Source organism: Chlorocebus sabaeus, chromosome X (assembly GCF_047675955.1).
Source record: "Chlorocebus sabaeus isolate Y175 chromosome X, mChlSab1.0.hap1, whole genome shotgun sequence".
Taxonomy (NCBI): domain Eukaryota; kingdom Metazoa; phylum Chordata; class Mammalia; order Primates; family Cercopithecidae; genus Chlorocebus; species Chlorocebus sabaeus.
The window spans coordinates 34,305,171-34,325,780 of record NC_132933.1 but is presented as its reverse complement, the minus strand read 5'-3'; the positions used below and the strand labels follow the sequence as shown (position 1 = coordinate 34,325,780).

General features: G+C 38.4%; 1 protein-coding gene across 4 annotated transcripts in view; it reads right to left on the bottom strand.

Annotated features, from left to right (window-relative positions):
• Window positions 1-9: 9 nt before the first annotated feature.
• LOC103247330 (A-kinase anchor protein 17B) overlaps window positions 10-20,610 on the bottom strand; it is a 112,635-nt gene continuing 92,034 nt past the window's right edge. For all 4 annotated transcript variants that reach the window (XM_073013434.1, XM_073013435.1, XM_073013436.1 and 1 more), the window contains 3 exons: window positions 7,580-7,710; window positions 5,451-5,622; window positions 10-3,844 (listed from right to left, as the gene is read on the bottom strand). In XM_073013434.1, coding sequence (XP_072869535.1) covers window positions 2,195-3,667 — 1,473 coding nt within the window. In that variant the 5' untranslated portion in view covers window positions 3,668-3,844; window positions 5,451-5,622; window positions 7,580-7,710 and the 3' untranslated portion in view covers window positions 10-2,194. The remainder of the gene's footprint in view (window positions 3,845-5,450; window positions 5,623-7,579; window positions 7,711-20,610) is intronic.

Genomic DNA, 20,610 nt, shown 5'->3' with positions numbered 1-20,610 from the left:
AGTCTAGGGTTATACAGAATGTAAACATAAAACCAGTATTTTTACTTTCTTCTAAGTCCCAGGATGGTATTTAGCAAAAAAAAAAAAAAGACAAAAATGTTATATAGAAATGACTTAGCACCAGTTCTAATACACATAAAAATTGCTCATGCTGTACTCTGCAATTTATTTTTATGTCTGACTACTGAGCAGCAAACTGTTTTCATGTCCAAAATCTCTGCAAAGAAAAATCAAGTGACAATGAGTTTTTTTCAAAACAAGCATAGCTGCTTCTCATTACAAACCCATAATATTCTTTGTTTTAATGGCATGACACATGAAAAATTAAGAGGCAGGTTTTCGTCAAAGGAAAATAATACCTGGTTACTGAAAGTTGCCTGACAAAATACAAGCTGTTAGTGGTTTAAAAGGCTACTCTGGACAACAGTACTTTGAACATTAAGTCAAGGCACTTGCCCCATGAGCGGTGTTTTTCAGATTTGACAAGCCAAATCTAGTTTTGATGGAAGAGTCACTGGCTTGAAAGTGGAATTGAACCCAAGGGAGCCAACAAATCATCCACTGGTTATTATATTATTAATAATAAACAGCATCTGCTATGGTACATTCATTTCTGACTTCTTGCATGTACTAACATAGCTCTATGATTAGAAGAGATCGATGAAACAACTTGTGGCTCTTCCTTCAGATAAATAAGATTTTGTAGCCCTTTCACATACCAGGTTGCTCAAAAGGCTGATTATATGCACACATTGTGATAATCTGGGCAGCTACAATGACTGGCATTCTACCTGGCTCTACCAGCTGGTACTTTACTACAGAATATCAAATTAAGGGTGTATGAATGAATCATGTCATATCAAAGTGTTGCCCTTTACTGCTGCTGTGGATTTAAAATCACTTTTTCCTGTTGCCAACAGTCTCTAATCTCGTTAATGTCTTCAATTACCAGGTCAGGCATAGTTTTGTTGGAGGAAAAAAAAAAGGTAATCTATTGCCCCTGAGGTCCTAAATGCAAGGTAAGGCAGAATGAATCAGCTGAGCTTTCTATAGAACATGCACTGCACTAAGATGTAAGTCTTCAAGAATCCATAAAATATCCCAATTTAAAAACATTTATGAAGTCAAAAACTAGTAGGTAAAAAGATCAATTGCTTATGTTGAGAGTTTACAAATCCTACACATACACATTTTTCTCCAGCTACAAAACTATAGGCTTTTCTCTTGACTCTTTTTAAAAACTCAATGGCATCACTAAGGATTGAGAAGAGAGGCACTTGTTACTGTTTAATAAAGTTCAGTTTGGGGAATATTCAGTGACTTTTTACAGACTGAAGTAACCCAGCCCTGAGTGAAAGGATTACATAACCTGAAGTGGAATAGTCACATCCTCTCTTTTCAAGTGACATTATTGGTGCCCCACAATTTTTCAATATTTCCTTTTGCAAATTCCACTGGTTATATTACTTCAATCATGCTGTTTTTCTAAAATGGAAAGATATGGGGTTCTTAAAAAAAAAAAAAAAACTCTGCTAATGGGTTTAAATACTATCCACTTAAACCTCAAAGGACAATCTGGACCACTTTTAGATTCTTCTTCCAAGACTTTGTCTTGAAAAAGACAGCTCTTTGAGTATTTAAATGTAGTAGTAAGATGAATTTGCTCCTGGTGGATGCTCATGCAACCCTTTAATGTCATGAAGAAGTCTATGTTCTGTCATCTCTTTTTTCTACAATTATTTCTAAATAAAACTCAGGAAAGTTTGTTGCTGCACGTGGTGTTTCTGACCAAATCAAAGAACATGTAAAAGGATCATTATTCATTCACTGTTGTCATCTTTGGAGATAAATGACACTGAATGATGATGTTGTGACACCTAAGGAGCCATAGAGGGCCATCTCAACCCCTCTCGATGTTAATCTGCTCCTTCACTGGCATAGAATTAAAGTTTTAGTTGAACTATAGAAATGTCTATCCTTGGATCAAGTAGCATTTAAAAGCTTGAGCAGGGTCAAATACAAAACATTTCTCTTGCCAAAGTTGAAAGCATAGGTCAAAATGACTCCAGGTGTATTGGCAAGCTTTGGAAATATAAAATACACAGGTTCTGAAGCTTTTAAATGCTGCTGTCTTGCTGTGTAGTTGTTAATTACATGGCTACATTTGGTTTTAAATTTTCTTCTTGTAACATGTTTACTGTGAAAAAAGATACTCCTGATCTAAGTGGCCATCAAAACATTTAAAATTTAAAGAACCAGTGCAGTTATTTCCTGAATAGCTTCCATAGTCAATATACTCCTGACCATTTTGTCTACTATAGTGATAATCAGAATTGAATTTGAAATAGTTATAATTACATCCTCTAAACCTTCTTGAATTCTGGTTATATTCTGACTTCCAAGGAGTCTCTCTTCTTCTGTGAAAATTACCAAAATAGAAAGACCTAGCCCTTCTTGATGACATTACGGGCACCTGAGAGGGCCCATAGTTCACTTTCTGATCCAATGCACTATCACTAAACCTCCCCTCTAGATAACTGGAACTGGGTTCCTGGTAGTAATCTTCATCAAAAAAGTAATTGGGGGCTATCTGTTCCTTCATTTGGTCATTGTTGTTTTCATGTGTAATGAAATGACTTTCACCCCTACGCCATGAACATATCCATTTCGGTTCATACTCAGACTTCCTGCCTGGTGTCCTAAACCTGTAATTAGAGTATTTTTCCTCACCATCACTCCTCCACTTTGAAAAAAAGGTCTGCTGACTCAACCTTGTATTTTGTTTGCGCGTGATCATTTTGTCAGTGTCAAGAGGTTCTTTTTCTGAGAAACTATTAAATGTGGCCACAGATTTCTCTTTCTCCTCTTTGTTTACACTAAGGGTTTCACTGAAGCATTCAGAATCACTACTAATTTCCTCTAAGAAATCTGTCAACTGTAAATCTAAGCCTATTGATTCGTGGGGTGTGGACACTTGGCTTTTCCTTGTGGATTTGGAATCTTCAATATAAGTATGAGTCTTTTCCAACAGATGGCTGTTTCCATCAGTTGGGGACAGCTGACCACCAGCTTTATGGGCTGTCTCCTGGCAATGAGTTTTAAACCCATTAGTACATTCTTTGGCATAATCTACTTCTCCTCGTTTATGCTCAGGATCCTGAGTACAAACGTTCGATGAGTAATCATTTTCTTGAACCTGTTCTTTCCTTTCCAGGTTTTCCCCTTGGCTCGAATTGATTGAGTGATGCCTACGCTTTCTCAAACTAATCTGAAATCCATCTCCCTTAGTTTGGACATCCCTCTGCCACTGACATGTGCCTGCTGCCTGACTTGTTTCTAGGCAGATACGAGTATATTGTGGAGCCTCATAATAATTGAAAAGATAGTCAAAAAATGCATCTGTTTCATGGATCTTAGGTTTCCTGCCTTGGCCTCTCCCAGATAATTTGGAACAGGATTCACTAGAACCATGGTGATCTTCATTTTCAAGAGACTGGTCTTTAATTATCGTAATCTCCAAGGAGTTATGCTCAAAAAACAAACCGTATTCATATTCTTCATCACCTAATAATATTCCAGTTCTCTGTTTTCTAGGGGAATACCTTAAATTTTCTTCCCCAAGGCAGTGGGAAGATTTCTGTAAGTGATCCCTAGTTATTTTCTCCATTTTTTGTTTTTGCTTATTGTCTGACTTGGCAACCTGATATTTTGATATTTCCTCTTGATTTTGAAGATGCAGAGTGTTTAGCTCTTCTTCCTCCAGAGTTTTCAATGTGTTCCCTCGAGAAGCATTAGCTTTGGTGCCAATGTCGTCGACCTCCTGTGGGTTAAACAGTGTGGATCCCTTCAAAGAAAAAGATTAAAAATCTCTCATGAAAAACTAAACAGATTAAAAAATTCCAAAGAAAAATTGTGCTTTCTGACATTGTTCTGAAGAGACTTTGAATACCTGGGATAGATCCAAATTAGGAACAATATTGCACTGAGGAAATAGAAGGCAAAATTAAATGTCTTAGTCTAATATGAACTGTTTTGAGTAGGTCTATGCCCATGCTTATGTGAGAAGGCACCACACTTTACATAGCCTTCAAAGCACATGACTCTTTTCTCACTTGTTTGAAAATCAGTGCGCCTGATGTTCCGGGTATTGTGCTAGGAGCTGGAGATACAAAGAGGAATAAGAAATGATCTATAGCCCTCCCAGAAAAATCCCAGTACAAGAAAAGACTGACGGGTGAAATGTATATCTAAAAGGGTCCACTAGCTTAAAAGATAAACTGTCTTTCTTTTCATACCAGCCTCTTACTATGGACTGCAGGTAAAGCTGTCTCTGAGTTTCCTCCCCATCTCCCTGTGCTCAGTAAAAAGCAAGGCAGCAAGTAGCAAGTGTGGCTGTGATCATGGTTCTATCTGCAATCATGTCTGCAGTGCTATCTGCTCTCCATAACCGCACAGCAGGTGAAAGGTGCTGCCCACAGGCCCCATCCTGCTGGAGGCTTTGTACTGTGCTCCCACTGACACCTGACACACATCAGAGCACAGTGCCTACACACTACCTGGGATTAGAACCTGGGACTGCATAATGGATATTAGTATTTACGAGGCCAAGAAATCAGACACCACACACATAGAGAGAGATTCTTTAGGAGGAGTCACCCTCAGAGGTCATTAAGGAAAATGAAAAGAGATCCAGCTAGCCTTATTATCAATGTAAATGTGACATTTTTCTGATCCTGATTTCACTAAGTTTGATTGTCCACACTAATGAGAAAAAGGTCAAGATTGCAAATATACATAAAATTTATGTAATCCTAATGGCATTTACTATTCATATTTTAAAACACTGAATATGGATTTTTAAATGAACACTTTGGCAGCTTTTCTGGCTTTTAATCCAGGACATCTGCAGAATCTGGCTATCTTTAAGAGGTCAGGAAGGGGGAGAAACACCTTCCAAAAATGAAACTCTCCAAACATAACAATTGCTCTGTGGGGTGAGAAATTTCTTATCAAATAGTTTAAGACTAGACTATCATGAGCTTGTTACAAGTCTCAAGACTCTACCAAACCTACTGCAGATGAGTGGAAAAGTAAGGTTAATAACACCTAACATCCACCCCCCATCCGTTTCTTCCCTCTGGCATTTTTCTGTTACATCCATTAGGAACTTAGAAAAGTAGACACACTAGCTAAATGGTCTGGGTAATACTGTCCTGAAGTTTAGAAACAGAAAGAGAGAGAGAATGAGAGAGAGAGAGAGTCAAATGGAAGAGTTGGGACGCAACTCCTTTAGAGAATGTGGATATCCCTTTTGTAAACTACTATTGGGTTGTTAGAGGTCAGCCTATTAAAATAAGCCCCAGTGGATGCAATGAGTCTTCCATGGAGTGAATTTTCAATAGACCACTGCTCAAATGCAAAGGTAATGTCTCAGAAAGGTGAGTACCTACCAAACTTGAAGAACAATTTGGCAACAGCCTTCCTGAAATGTTCCTCAGGAGTACACTTAGGAACCGAAGTGCCTCAACTCGCCTCTGAGACACTAGGTACTGCCTCTCCTCCCACTCCTCTGAAGAGTCCGGCTCTTGAGGTGCCTCAGCTTTGGCTTTGGGCTTCTGTTTCCTGAAAATTAGAACTGTCTCAGTTAGGCCCTTATGGGAATGTGGGGAAAGGGAAAGAAGGGACAATTACCTAAGTCAGAACTTAGCCAAAAGTCAGAGGATTATCTAAATTGGATGTTCAGCCTGGATTTGGGGGGGGACTAGTTATATTTATTAGGCTCAAGCTCTGGCCAAGTTTCACAGACATGACCTCAAGTAATTCCTATCACTCCACTGGTAAAAAAGAAAGGGACACATGGAAGGGTATTCTTTATCTCCTTTTTTTTTGAGACAGAGTCTTGCTCTGTCACCCAGGTTAGAGTGCGGTGGCACAATCATAGCTCACTGTAGCCTCAGACTCCTGGGCTTAAGTGATTCTCCCACCTCGTCCTCCCGAGTAGCTGGGACTACAGGTGTGTGCCACCATGCCTGGCTAATTTTTTTTTTTTTTTTAATTTTTGTAGAGACAGGGTTTCCCCATGTTGCCTAGGCTGGTCTTGAACTCCTGGCCTCAAGTGATCCTCCCACCTCAGCCACCCAAAGTGCCGGGATTACAGGTGTGAGCCTGCTTATCTCCTTTTCTGAATGGCTACAATTTATATGAAAGAATAAAAGAATAAACATGCATGAGGAAGGGCCAGGAAGTAAAATTAATTTTCAAAGCTCCATAGTTTTGGCTCATCTGTACTTGACTGGCAAACTTTGGCAATCCAATAGCCCCTTCTAGACTCAAACTCCTGAACTAGACATCAACAATAAGCTCAAAGAAATAAATACAAAGAGGCCAGGTGCGGTGGCTCACGCCTGTAATCCCAGCACTTTGGAAGGCCGCGGTGGACAGATCACCTGAGGTCAGGAGTTCAAGACTAATCTGGCCAACATGGTGAAGCCCGTCTCTACTCAAAATACAAAAATTAGCCAGGCATAGTGGCTCGAGCCTGTAGTCCCAGCTACTCGGGAGGCTAAGGCAGAGGTTGCAGTGAACCGAGATCATGCTACTGCACTCCAGCCTGGGCAACAGAATGAGAAAGGGAGAGAGAAAGAGAGAGAAAGAGAGAGAGAGAGAGAGAGAGAGAGAGAAAAGGAAGGAAAGGAAGGAAGGAAGGAAGGAAGGAAGGAAGGAAGGAAGGAAGGAAGGAAGGAAGGAAGGAGAAAGAAAGGAAGGAAGGAAGGAAGGAAGGAAGGAAGGAAGGAAGGAAGGAAGGAAGGAAGGAAGGAAGGAAGGAAGGAAAGAAGGGAAGAAGGAAAGAAAGGAAGAAAGGAAGGAAGGAAGGAAGGAAAGAAGGGAAGAAGGAAAGAAAGGAAGAAAGGAAGGAAGGAAGGAAAAAAGAAAGAAAAAGGAAGGAAGGAAGGAAAGAGAAAGAAAGAAAGAAAGAAAGAAAGAAAGAAAGAAAGAAAGAAAGAAAGAAAGAAAGAAAGAAAGAAAGAAAGAAAGAAAATATATATGGAGGCTTCTTAAATTCACAGATAGAATTTAGGCCAACAAGAAAAATACTCCCAATCAATCCATGCTTTCTTGCGTACAAGTTAGCTTGATTACTGAACATTTTATAGAAGAAATTCCATCCCAGCCCTAAATTCTTAAGAATTTTAAATTAGTAGGCTAGGTAATTTTGATAATATTTGGTAAACTGGTAAAATTCCTAAGTTGGCAGGCTAGGATTTTCACTACAAAATTTCTGGTCCCTTTTTAAAAAAATCATTTATTTCCAGACATCTTAATTTAGCTAGTTCTATTATTCCTCATTATTTGTCCTCCCTGACAAACATATTTTTTTGAAGTCTCTTGTTTTCAACAGCTTTGCTATTTTGGTTTTGTAACAGCACAGTTGAAAGACTGTAGCTTTCAATGGCATTTTCCAATCTGCTCCAATTCTTGCCCCCCATCTCAATGTTATCTACCAAGTCTAGCTGTTCATCCAAAAGGATTAATCCCTAAATCAAAGAAAAAAAATCTTCATTAAAGTTGGTCTACACACCTTTCAGCTACTTCCTCTTCTCTTTTCTTTTCTTTTTTCCTTTCTTCTTCTAGTTCTTGTAATTTTAGCCTTTCCTGATTTCTCCTCCTTACAGCTCCTTCCCCAAAGTGTTTGGTCGTATCAGACGTAACCTGCTCCAAAACAATTCAAAGTTTCATTAGAAAAGTTTGCCAGCTGGCTGGGCATGTCCCAGGTCAGAAAGATAAAACTAAGATGGTACATGGTAATTCAAAATCAATTCAATTCAAAATGTCCTCTCTGCATCCCAGTACTCATATTCCTACTGCTTCTCAGCCACCAGCCAAACAGTACTTGTAAGCTTGAGGATTTTCTTTGGCAGAACCCTTGAATAAGTATATCAAATCATCACCTTAACTTTACACAATTTTACTTGTCAGTCATACCTCAATAAAGCTGTTAAAAAAAAAAAAAAAAAAAAAAAAAAAAAAAAAAAAAAACCCTGAGGAGCTTACTTTACATTATGGTCATAGACACCATCACAGTGCCATCATAGGCACAGGCTGAGAAACGTCAGTCTGTTACTTCTGGTTCATTAAAAAGATCAAATGAGTTAAAGTATTTTTTTTAATCATCGGGAACAAAAATAATCAGAAGTGTCTGTGGTGCAGGGAGAACAAAGATGCACAAAAACTAACCTGATGAGAGAGAAGATCTATCATGATTAGTAAACAACTTTTCAAATCTTGAAATAAAGTGAAAATCAGATAGAGATACTACAAAATAGTATAAAATAGGTTAAAATTTTTGGTTAACCAAATCACAAGAAAATTAAAACCAGACACTGGACAGCGGGAAGTGGTCTCTCATCTTGTGGTAATGTTTTATTTATTTATTACTTATTTATTTTTGTTTATTTGTTTGTTTTTTGAGATAGGTTCTTGCTCTGTCGCCCAGGCTGGAGTGCAGTGGCATGATCTTGGCTCACTGCAACCTCTGCTTCCCGGCTCAAGCGATCTTCCAGCCTCAGCCTCCCAAGTAGCTGGGACCACAGGCAAAAGCCACCACACCTGACTCATTTTGTATTTTTTGTAGAGACGAGGTTTTGCTATGTTGTCTTGGAGCTCAACATGATCCACCCGCCTTGGCCTCCCAAGGTGCTAGGATTACAGGTGCAAGCTACCGCATGGAGCCTAATTTTTTATTTTTTAAGCTGAGCAGTGGTACATGGGTGGTCATGACAGTATTTGCTATATCATTTGCCTGGCTGAATAGCTCATAATTTTAAAATACACATTTTAACATAACTAGCTACATATACACACGTGTGCGCGCACACATACACATACTCATACACTGGAAGCTGAAAGTCCAAATTCATGCTAAAGACTGATTTACAGAAAAAGGAGAGTCTAGTTGCATCTTTTCCACTGCTGGGTTAAGACTTCAAGAAGGAGATGACGAAACATGTAGACATCAATGAGATGACATGATGGAGTAGACAGGCTGATTTTGAAAGTAAAGAACCCAAGTTTGTTAGGATTATGTTTTAGCAGTTTACCTAACAGACATCCTGAAAATTTAAGTTGTGACCCAGGAATAAAGAGGGAAAAAACTGCTCTCTATGGGGTTTCTTTTTTTTTTTTTTTTTGAGACAGAGTCTCACTCTGTCATCCAGGCTGGCATGCAATGGCGTGATCTCGGCTCACTACAACCTCCACCTCCCAGGTTCAAGCAATTCCCATGCCTCAGCTTCCCAAGTAGCTGTGATTACAGGTGCATGCCACCATGCCTGGCTAATTTTTCTATTTTTAGTTGAGACAGGGTTTTGCCATGTTGGCCAGGCCAGTCTCGAACTCCTGACCTCAAACAATCTGCCTGCCTCGGCCTCCCAAAATGCTGGGATTACAGGCGTGAGTCACCACACTCGACCTCCATGTGGTTTCAAATTGTATGTATTCCTCTCTTCCTCTCTCTCAGCAACTTGTCAAATATAATAAGCATATGAGATAATTCCACAGGGGCCATGAAGAATTCTTTAATGCCCTCAACTAGTTGAGACAGAGCCTCAGATTATAAGAATCATCACTTTAAAGTCACAGCTGGCAGCATGCCTGATAGCACAAGAATGAGTGTTCAAATCAGGATTGTTTTTCTTCCTAAACATCCATGTATTAAAAATAATAAGTCTTTATATATCAGCTATTGATCAGAGCCTGGCAGGGTCTAAGAAAATTTATTCTAGATGCTTCCTTCCAGCTTTTACTCAGGATCACCTGAACAGTGGAAAATAAAAGAAACTCTGGCTACTTCTTACCTTAACGTTACATGCCAGAGCTTTCCCATCATCTCCTTTAAGCATCAGTTTCATTCTTCAAAGGGACTGCATGGCTTTTACAAAGTCAGTTGCCTCTTGGTACTGTATGAAGGCCTCAAATGTCTGTAAGCCAAAGCTAAAACCCCCAAAGCTCCTGTCAGTCATCACTTCTCTGTAGGGACCAAGCATAAGGATATCCACATTCTTGATCTTCCCAAAACTTTCAAAGACTACCCAAAGGATCTCTTCACATGGCTTCTCCTTGCTAGAACCTTTAGGTGCAAACCATTTACAGGGCAAGTCTTCAAAATATATGGAATCTGGGCTCTTCTCATGGTCCTTCAGCCCCGTCACTCAACGAGGGCTCTCTTCCCTTGGGGAAGTACTCCCATTCTCCCTGGGCATCTGTAGCCACTACTTTTAAGTCTTTTTTCAAACCATTTTACTTGATAATCTTCCCATGTAACTTTGCCTTCAGGATCTGAACCAAACTTCAGGTCTCAGCCTCACCCTCAAATCGAATGAAGTCCTCTGTACTATTGCAAAGCCAAACTGTGGTGAACTGGTCAGGGCAAATCAGGCTCTTCAGCTAGTCAAGAACTTCCCAGTTAGAGAAGGGCCTCACAGGTTCTAGACTCCCTGGAAGCAATATGCTGATCAACAATTTTGCTATGGGCTTGAGGCAGAGGTGCTGAGCTGCACAGAGCTCTGTTGCCTCAGAATTATCATACACCACTGTGACTGTCATGGTGTCCTCAGACCACCTTAGAGAGCGAAAGAGAAAATTTTGATACAGATGGAGTAATATACAGATTTAGATTGTGAAATGGTGTTGGCATTGCTGGACTTAGAACAAATTGATAAGAAAAGCTATACTACAAGTAGAATTAAAATAATATCTTCTGATGCCTGGAAATAATAAGTTATTTCAGCAGGGCTTCCGAATATAAGGTTAATACAAAAAAGTCAATAGCCTTCCTATATAACAGCAACGAACAAGTAGAATTTGAAATTTAAAACTCAATACCATTTACATTAGCACACAAAACAATGAGATACTTAGTTAGAAATCTTACAAAATATGTACAAGATCTATACAAGGTAAAGAAAAACTAACTATGTGGTCCACGAATAAGAAGACTCAAGATGTCAGTTCTTGCCAACTTGATCAATAGATTCAATGTAATCCCAATCAAAATTCCAGTGATTTATTTTGTGGATATTGGCAAACTGATTCTAAAGTTTATATGGAGAGGCAAAAGATCCAGAATAGCTAACTCAATATTGAAGAAGAACAAAGTTGGAGAACTGACACTATCCAACATCAAGACTTACTATAAAGCTATAGTAATCAAGATAGTGGTTTGGTAAAAGAAAAGACAAATACATCAATAGAACAGAATAGAAAGTCCAGAGAGGCCCACATAAATACAGTCAACTGATCTTTAAAAAAGAGGAGCAAAGACAATATAACAGAGCAAAGATAGTCTTTTCAAAAAATGGTGCTGAAACATTTAGACATCCACAAGACCTTGCATATGGCAATGACTTTTTAGATGTAACACCAAAGGCACATTCTAGACAAGAAATAATTGATAAGTTGGATTTCATTAAATTTTAAAATTTCTGCTCTGCAAAACACACTGTCAAGAGAATAAAAAGACAAGCCACAGACCGGGAGAAAATATTTGCAAAAGATATGTCAGATAAAGAATGGTTATCCAAAATATACAAAGAACTCTTAAAACTCAACAATAAGAGTACAATCTGATTTAAAAATGGACCAAAGCCCTAACAGACACCTCCCCAAAGAAGATACACCAGATGGCAAAAAAGCATATGAAAAGATGCTTCACATCATATGTCATCAGGAAAATGCAAATTAAAACAACAATGAGATACCACCACACACCTATTAGAATGGCCAAAATCCAGAACACTGACCACACCAAATGAGGTCTCCTTAAGGAAGAAGTATCACAATGAGCATGTGGTACAACAGAAACTCTCATTCATTGCTGGTGGAAATGCAAAATGGTACAGTCATTTCAGAAGACGATTTGGCAGTTTCTCACAAAACTAAACATACTCTTGCCATATGATCCAGCAATGCGCACTCCTTGTTATTTCTCCAAAGGAATTGAAAATTTATGTCCAAACAAAAACTTGCATATAATGTTTATAGCAGCTTTATTCATAATTGTCAAAACCTGGAGGGAACCAAGATGTTCTTCAGTAGGTGAATGGATAAATAAACTGTGGTACATCCAGACAATGGATTATTATTCAGCCCCAAAAAGAAATGAGCTATCAAGCCATGAAAATACGTGGAAGAAACTTAAGTGCATCTTCCTAAGTGAAAGAAGCCAATCTGAAAAGGCAACATACTATATGATTCCTATTACATAACATTTTGTAAAAGGCAAAACTATGGAAACAGTAAAAAGATCTGTGGCTGCCATGAATTAGAGGGGAGGGAAGGATGAATAGGCTGAGCACAGAGGATTTTTAGGGCAGCTGGAGCTATGTTGTATGATACTGTAATGATAGATACATGTCATTAACATTTGTCCAAAACCACAGAATGTTCAACACCAAGATTGAACTCTAATGTAAACTATGGACTTTGGGTTATGATGATGTGTCAATGTAGGTTCACTGATTGTCACACATATAACCACTCTGGTGGAAGATGTTAATCATGGGGGAGGCTAGGCACGTGTAGGAGCACGAGTATGTGGGACCTCTATATTTTCTGCTCAATTTTCTTTTTTTTTTTTTTTTTTTTTCTGAGACGTAGTCTTGCTCTGTCGCCTAGGCTGGAGTGCAGTGGCCTGATCTTGGCTCACTGTAACCTCCGCAACCCAGGTTCCAGTGATTCTCCTGCCTCAGCCTCCTGAGTAGCTTGGATTACAGGTGTGCACCACCACGCCCGGCTAATTTCGTGTTTTTAGTAGAGACAGGGTTTCACCATGTTGGCCAGGCTGGTCTCGAACTCCTGACCTCAGGTGACCCACCCACCTCAGCCTCCCAAAGTGCTGGGATTACAGGCATGAGCCACCACACCAGGCCCCTTCTGCTCAATTTTCTTGTGAACCTAAAACTTCTCTAAATAATAAAGCCTATTAAAATAATAATATCAGTTATATAAATGAATAACAATAATAATATGTAATCTTTATTTAATAATATTTGTTTAATGTTTTTAGAGCTTTCAAAGAGTGTATACTGTGTCTCAGTTTCCTTAACCATAAAATAGAGATAATAAGATTTGGGGGAGAATTAAATGAGTGAGTACAGGTGAAATCCTTAGAATGTGCCTGGCACAAAGGAAGTTCTCAATAAACATAAGCTATAATATTATCCATTAGTGGTAGTAGTCTTACTTTATCTCATTTGATTTATGAAGCAACCTGTGAGTAGATATTTGCCTGCCTGTTTTACAGATGGAGAAATTCAGACAGTTTCAGGAAAATTAAATCACTTGCCCATACATTGAGAAGCCAAGATTCTAAATCTCTAATCTATTGTACAATTGATCTTAAATGTAAAGTCCCATTAAAAACCTGCTGGAGATGGTACACAAACACGGCAAGGGTGGCACATTAATGAACATGCACCGAACATGCATAGAACTTATAGTTCTAACCCATGCACCTGACTTAGCATCCCTTGTCCAGGTTGGTTTCCAAGTCTAAAATGGACATATCTACTCTTATTCCTCCAGTCTGTTGACTTTAACTAAATTGATCTCTAAGTTAAAGTTAAGAAGAGACAGCCTTTTCTAACGAGTGACAAAGTGAATTTGTCCTCTACTTTGGGACTGGAAAAATCCCAAAACATGAGTGCTTGCTGTTTACTTCATATTAATAAACTATTTGAAGCAGTACTAAGGTGAACAAGATCACTAATGCTGGGAATTAAAGATTTAAGCTTCTATTTGCTTAATTTAAATAGCACTTCCCAATAAAGGAGTTTTTTCTGAGCAGATATATTCAGACTCTATGTCACCAGAGTTTCTCATTAATGTCAACTTTAGGGAAATTTAGACCCAAACATACATGGCCAGATGACAGAAATTCTAACACAAAATTTACTGCGAAGTCTTGGCTAACTTTATAGGTACATAATTATTTAATAACTACCCCTAAAGGACAATCCAAGTTAACTTCCTTTAGAAGACAAGGTTTGTATAGACTGATTTCATAAAAGGTCATCAAAAGCAGTATCTAAGATACTATGTTCTAGAAACCCTTATGACAGCAACACTGAAATGGGATGATATGAAAATAAACATGTTTTCTTTCTCCAGAAGCATTATCTAAATAGCAAAATGGAAAAACTCCAGTTGGTTTGCTGTAATTTGCAATAAGAGTCAACACTAAGGCCCCTCTAGGAGAAAAATTAATGTGATATTCAATTAAGATACACTGAACTCTAACATTTATTTATAACCATTAGGTATTTATTTACACAACCTAACATAAAGCAACAGTTTTTTAAAAACATTCCAGAAAATATACACCCAAAACAGAGTTACTCTCTTCAAAGTAATCAGGCTTGTCAAGCTTTCCATTTGCTCCAGTGATACTGCCTTTTTTTAAAACACTGTAGAATGCTTCTCTTGGATTGATTTCAAAGCCTGGGTTACATTATTTTAAGTAGCTTCATGGAGGCCAATTTCTAAATTCCTTTATAATGGATTTGATATTTAGAAATTATCACAAATTATGTATAATCGAGAATGTTGGGTAAAATGGATGACTACAAGAACAAACTGATTTTCCCAAGAAGACCCAATTGTTTTTGAAAATAAAAAAAAGCTGACCTCCTTTAAAATCCTCACAACTTAAATTCCTGTTTCCCAAGGACAAAAATGACAACAAACTAAGGCATTTGTTCTTCTCATATCTTTCATAGTTGTTCACAGGCTTTAGATCTTAAAATTGAACGTCAATAAATATTTCATCTTAAATTACTCTCCCAAAATAGAGGGCTAATTATCTAATCTTACTTTTAAAATATATTGAGGACCTAGTATGAACTAAGAAGTAAGCTTTTTATATATGGCATGGCTTCACTGCTATAGCAGTGTCATTGGCAACTTCTTCTAAGTCACTAAAAATTAACTAGCATAGTGACTGGGACATAGGTGCACAACAACCAACTCCCGTTGCGATGCTTCTTCCTTAAGGAGACCTCAAGTCGAAAACTAATAAAAAATATAGGAGAAGAAGGAGGAGGAAGTGCAGGAGAAGAAGGAGGAGGAAGAGGAGGAGGAGAAGGAAGGGAAGAGAGGAAGGGAGTAATTTTATTTTTAGATATTTAGTGAGTACAAGTGCAGATTTCTTACATGCATGTATTGTGCAGTGGTGAAATCTGGGCTTTTAGTGCACCCATCACCTGAATAGTGTATATTGTACCCAACAGGTAATTTTTCAATCCTCACCTCCCTCCCACCCTCCCACCTTTTGGAGTCTCCAATCTATTATTTTACTCTATATGTCCATGTTGTACATTTCTTAATGCTTCAATTTTTTAATGTTTATAATAAGAATGTATTAATTTTGTACTTTGTTTAATTAAAAAGAGGAACTTCAGATGATAATAACAAGCTATTAAAAGGAAGCAATTTATAACTGCTGACACCAACTTGTCCAGAAAATAGTAAAAAAAACAGATTAATACAATAGCAACTCCATTCACCCACCAAAAGCACCCCTCTTTCTGCCATCACTGTAAATGCCTATAGGCATTTGAACCCATAGTCAAAGTTTGTGTGAGTCATAATGGAAGCCCGGGAGACCAGAGCAGGACTTTGAATATTACAGGCTCACTTGGCAATTGCAATACTAGCTACGCAATGGGCTGCAGAACTTATCTTTTAGAACTGCTTTATTGAGGCAAAATTGATATATAATAAACTACACATTTCATAACATAAACTACACATGTATCAAAACTGTATGTTTTGGTAAATTTTGACATGTGTGTACACACCTATGAAACTATCACTGCAATCAAGGTAGTCAAAATACCCATTGTCCCTCCACATTTCCTCCCTACCCTCATCAATCACTGATCTAGCTGCAAAATATTTTGTTTTGAGACAGGGCCTTGTTCTGTCCCCCATGCTAGACTGTAGTTGTGCAATCAAGGCTCATTGCAGCCTCGACTTCCTGGGCTTAAGCCATCTTCCCACCTCAGCCTCCTGAGTAGCTGGAACTACAGGCACATGTCACCACGCCCAGCTAATTTTTTATTTTTTGTAGAGACAGGTCTCTCTATGTTACTGAGGCTGGTCTCAAACTCCTGGGCTCAAGCAATCCTCTCACCTCTCTCACCTCAGCCTCCCAACGTGCTGGAATTACAGGCGTGAGCCACCACTCCTGGCTTAGCTGCAGAGCGTTTAACTCATAAATGATAATTTATAACACAGCAAAAGCAAACAGATGTTTTTGGAAAATACTCAACTAGTCCAGGCATGGTGGCTCACGCCTATAATCCTGGCACTTTGGGAGGCTGAGGCAGATGGATCACCTGAGGTCAGGAGTTCGAGATCAGCCTGGCCAACATGGTGAAACCTCGTCTCTACTAAAAATATAAACATTAGCTGGGCGTGGTGTGGTGGTGGGCGCCTGTAATGCCAGCTACTCAGGAGGCTGAGGCAGGAGAATCACTTGAACCTGGGAGGCGGATGTTTCAGTGAGCTGAGATCGTGCCACTGCACTCCAGCCTGGGAGTCAGAGCGAGACTCCATCTCAAAAAAAAAAAAGGTTTGTGATTTTCTCCCCAACACAATCCTTGGTTTTAACCCTGTTTAAGCCAAATATACAAAAATACAATCTATGCTTAGTTATTATACTGTAGATACAGTTATGTATTTTATGCATATTTATATATTCATCAAAATATACATACTAAAATGTGTGGAATCACTAAGATCAAATTATTAGGCTTTGACTTAAAACTGACTCTTTAGAACAACCTAATTTGTCTCTAATTTCCCTTCTAATAAGCCTGTGCTTCAACTGACAGTAATGGTAGAATTCATTAATAACTTTCCCATCATTTTCACCAATCGCTATTATATGCATAGATTAATTTATTAAACAAAGTTTTAGGAGCCTAGATAAACCAAACCTTGATGGCAAGAAATGCCAGAATCATGATATTCACAAATTATCAAAAAGTCAAATTTTAATAAATATTTCTAGTATTCCCATATTCTATTGTGCTCACCATGACCTCCCCAATCCTCCCCACCCACATGCACATATCTTTCCTTTAGCCTTATGATTAAAAGCAACCCTACTGAGATGACTTATTCTTTAATATCTTTGCATAAGCAAATGGGAGCTCCTCCAACCTTAAAAATTATAGTTATTTAATAATGTTTACACAGTGTGCATTCTAGCAGTATCTTGTGTATGTAGCTTTACTAAAACATTTCACTCAACATGTTCCCAATGCCAAAACATTTCTAAGAGATTATCAGGGAACACGGTCACCTCATCTTCCTTGCCTCTATATCTCGTAGCAAAGCTGACTGAATAACAGTAGGATAAGGGAATAGAGAAAAGGAAATAGACTGGAGATGTTGTCACAAGCCTAAAATGTTCGTTTTAGCCAGCAGTGAAACCTCAATAAATTCTGCACAGTCTGCATCCTAAGACATTCCCAATATCTTCTCCCATTTCAGGAGATACTGGAGAGATTCACCTAATACATCTCAGGGTTTTTAGATCAGAAATATAACTTGAAACTTTAAAAGCACTTGAGTAATCAGCAAAGTAGCCACCTATTCATTCTCTCTTGCTTGTTCTCACTCTCATAAATATTTGCTGACACAGTATTAGAAAGGCCATTTGAGTGAGGTACTTTAAAAAAAAAACAGTGGAAAAAATAGGACCATCTATGCAATATCCTCTTTCAAAGTAGCTCTTTGCTACCTTTCTTTTTTCTCCAGGCTTTTGAATCTTAAAGTTAGTCATTTTGAAAACATTTAAGATGTATACAATTATACAACATATTTATGGAAATAGCAGGGAAGCCAGAATTTATTCGGGTCAAATTAACCTAGTCAATTTTCCATTTTCTGGCTACTACAGAATCCCAGTATGTATTGACCAAATAAAAACATTCCATGGTTCTTCAGTCAAGATGCCATGCATGGACGTTCAAGTATTCTGACACGTCATTAAGCCAACAACATTTTAAAACTGAGGCTGACCATATGCTCTGATCTTGAATAATTTAAAAATCACATCATTAAAATGAGTGGCACTCAGTTTTGCAATAATAAGAATATAGTCAATATATGACCCAACAAATGACCGAATTCCCAAATTAAAATGGTCTGGGCTTATGGGGGCACTGGGGGCTTTCTGGGCAGAATGGAAGGGATTTTTGGAGATCCACAGCCATTCGGCAATGATAAATTTGCAACAACGAAATATTAGAGTCCTACTGAGAGAGAATCTCTTCTACCACCATTCAAAGAAAATCAGCTCTAAGGTAGAGTTTAGTACGTGGAATTTCGATCCTGAAATGAAGAAAGCTGGATTCATATTCATTTAACTCTGAGCAACTCAATTTCCTGTTTTCTCTTCCTTGTGTTAAAACATCATCCTAAAGTTTCCTGTATGTAGTAACGTTTGTGAAAGCAACGTGTTCTGAGTGTTTCTGAGGCTAATAGAAAATAAATTAACCTGAAGAAAATTCTTGTGTTGGCCTTTCTGTGCAAATGCGTTCACATAACTAACTCTAAGCAAGTGCGTATATGAGTCATTCCAAGATAACAAGGGAAGAAGCTGTTTTTAAAAACCTGCACAGAGCAGTAAGCAGACCTATCTGACCAGTCTTTTGGCCTTTTGCTCCTTCGTCTGCACCAGGAACATTTTTATTGAAGAACACCTCTCTCCAGACACCTCCAGCCAGGAATGCTACTTTATACCTTAGATTAATAAACAATGCTACTGAGGAAGACTCACTGCTTTCTCTTCTCATGAAAAAAAAAAAGCTATCAGGGAATTAAAGGAATGTGGCTGAGTATCTTCCATGCTTTTGCCTCAATCACTGAATAATCAGAGTATTATTTGTGGGAAATGCATATCATGAAGTTGCCAGTGTTTTGCTTCTCAGTTGTATTTCCGCAATCTGAAAATTACCAACAAAATTCCTGCCCACCAATCGCCACCTACAGGTCAAAAGCAACCTTCACATGGGACCCTGCTTTGCACTATTACCCAGTTTTTAAGAGTAACAGTATTTCTCAACCTTTTAAAAATCCCAAGGTAAACTTATTTGAATACAAGTCCCACAGAATAGGATATTACCCAATACCTCATGCTGAAAATGTGATCAAGGGAAGAAAGACTGGAGAAGCCACAATTCACTTGAACCCTTCACAGTGGAACAAAATGAAGTTATGGCATCCTAACCAGGGAACACTGCCAGAGAGAAACAGGCACAAAGTCAAAAGCGAATGAAATTGTTTTAAAATTAAGACAACTGTATATTAACAATATTCAGCATGAACAGCAAGTAAGATTTACGCCATTGTACTTATATACCATCATGATCTGATTTTTGCACCTGTTTTATTAACAATTCCAGATATTGATATGGTCATCACAATTCCTCATTTTTCATGCCTATAGAGAGTTTCTCTAGAAATTTTGTACAATTACAATGTGTCAATAAAAATTAAAGGTTGTTAAAAAAGAAATTCTATATAGAGAAAAATTACATAGAAATTCTATACTTACTATATATTTAATTGGATATTCTCCCTGGGGATTTGTGTCTTCAATTATTTTTGAAAGAGCATAACTCTTTCCAAAAGAGTACTGCCACTGCTCTACACTACTATTATGAGAATGAGTGCTACTATGGAAATCTTTGTGTAAATTTTTTATTATTATTATTATTTGTGTGTGTGTGTGACAGAGTCTCACTCTGTCTCACAGGCTGGAGTGCAGGGGCACGATCTCAGCTCACTGCAGCCTTTGACTCTCGGGTTCAGGTGATTCTCATGCCTCAGTCTCCTGAGTAGCTGGATTACAGGCACATGCCACCACACTCGGGTAATTTTTGTATTTTTTTTGTGGAGACGAGGTTTCGCCATGTTGGCCAGGCTTGTCTCGAATTCCTGACTTCAAGTGATTCGCCCGCTCAGCCTCCCAAAGTGCTGGGATTACAGGTGTGAACCACCGTTCCAGGTCTTATGTAAATATTTTTAAAAGCCAATTTATTAGGCCATCAGCAGCATTAACACACTTGATTCCCCTGCAGTCCTGATCACATTGGATCATTATCATTTTTCTTTCTGCTACCTTTATTAGTATAAAATGATAACTTAAAGCAGCTTTAATTTGCATTTAATTTTATGTAGGCTGTAGTTCCAGCCAACCTTTATATTGATATTCAACTGCCTATTCAATGTCTCCAGTTGAATGTATCATTGGCATCTCAACCTAACAAGTGCATCAGAGCCCTTAATTTGCATCTCCTAAACCTGTCCTCCACCTCACACTTGCTCCCCTGACTCCCAGTGATTCCCAGCTCCCTAAGTAGAGCCACCCTGCACCCAGGCGCTTAGACTCAAAACCTAGGAGTTAATCATTCCAAAAGTCTTTTTGACTCCACCTTTACCACAAATCCCAAATTCATCTCCATCTTCACTGCTACCCCCCGGTCCAGACCACTGTCATCTCTCACCTGGATTACTGCAACAGCCTCCTAACTGGTCCTT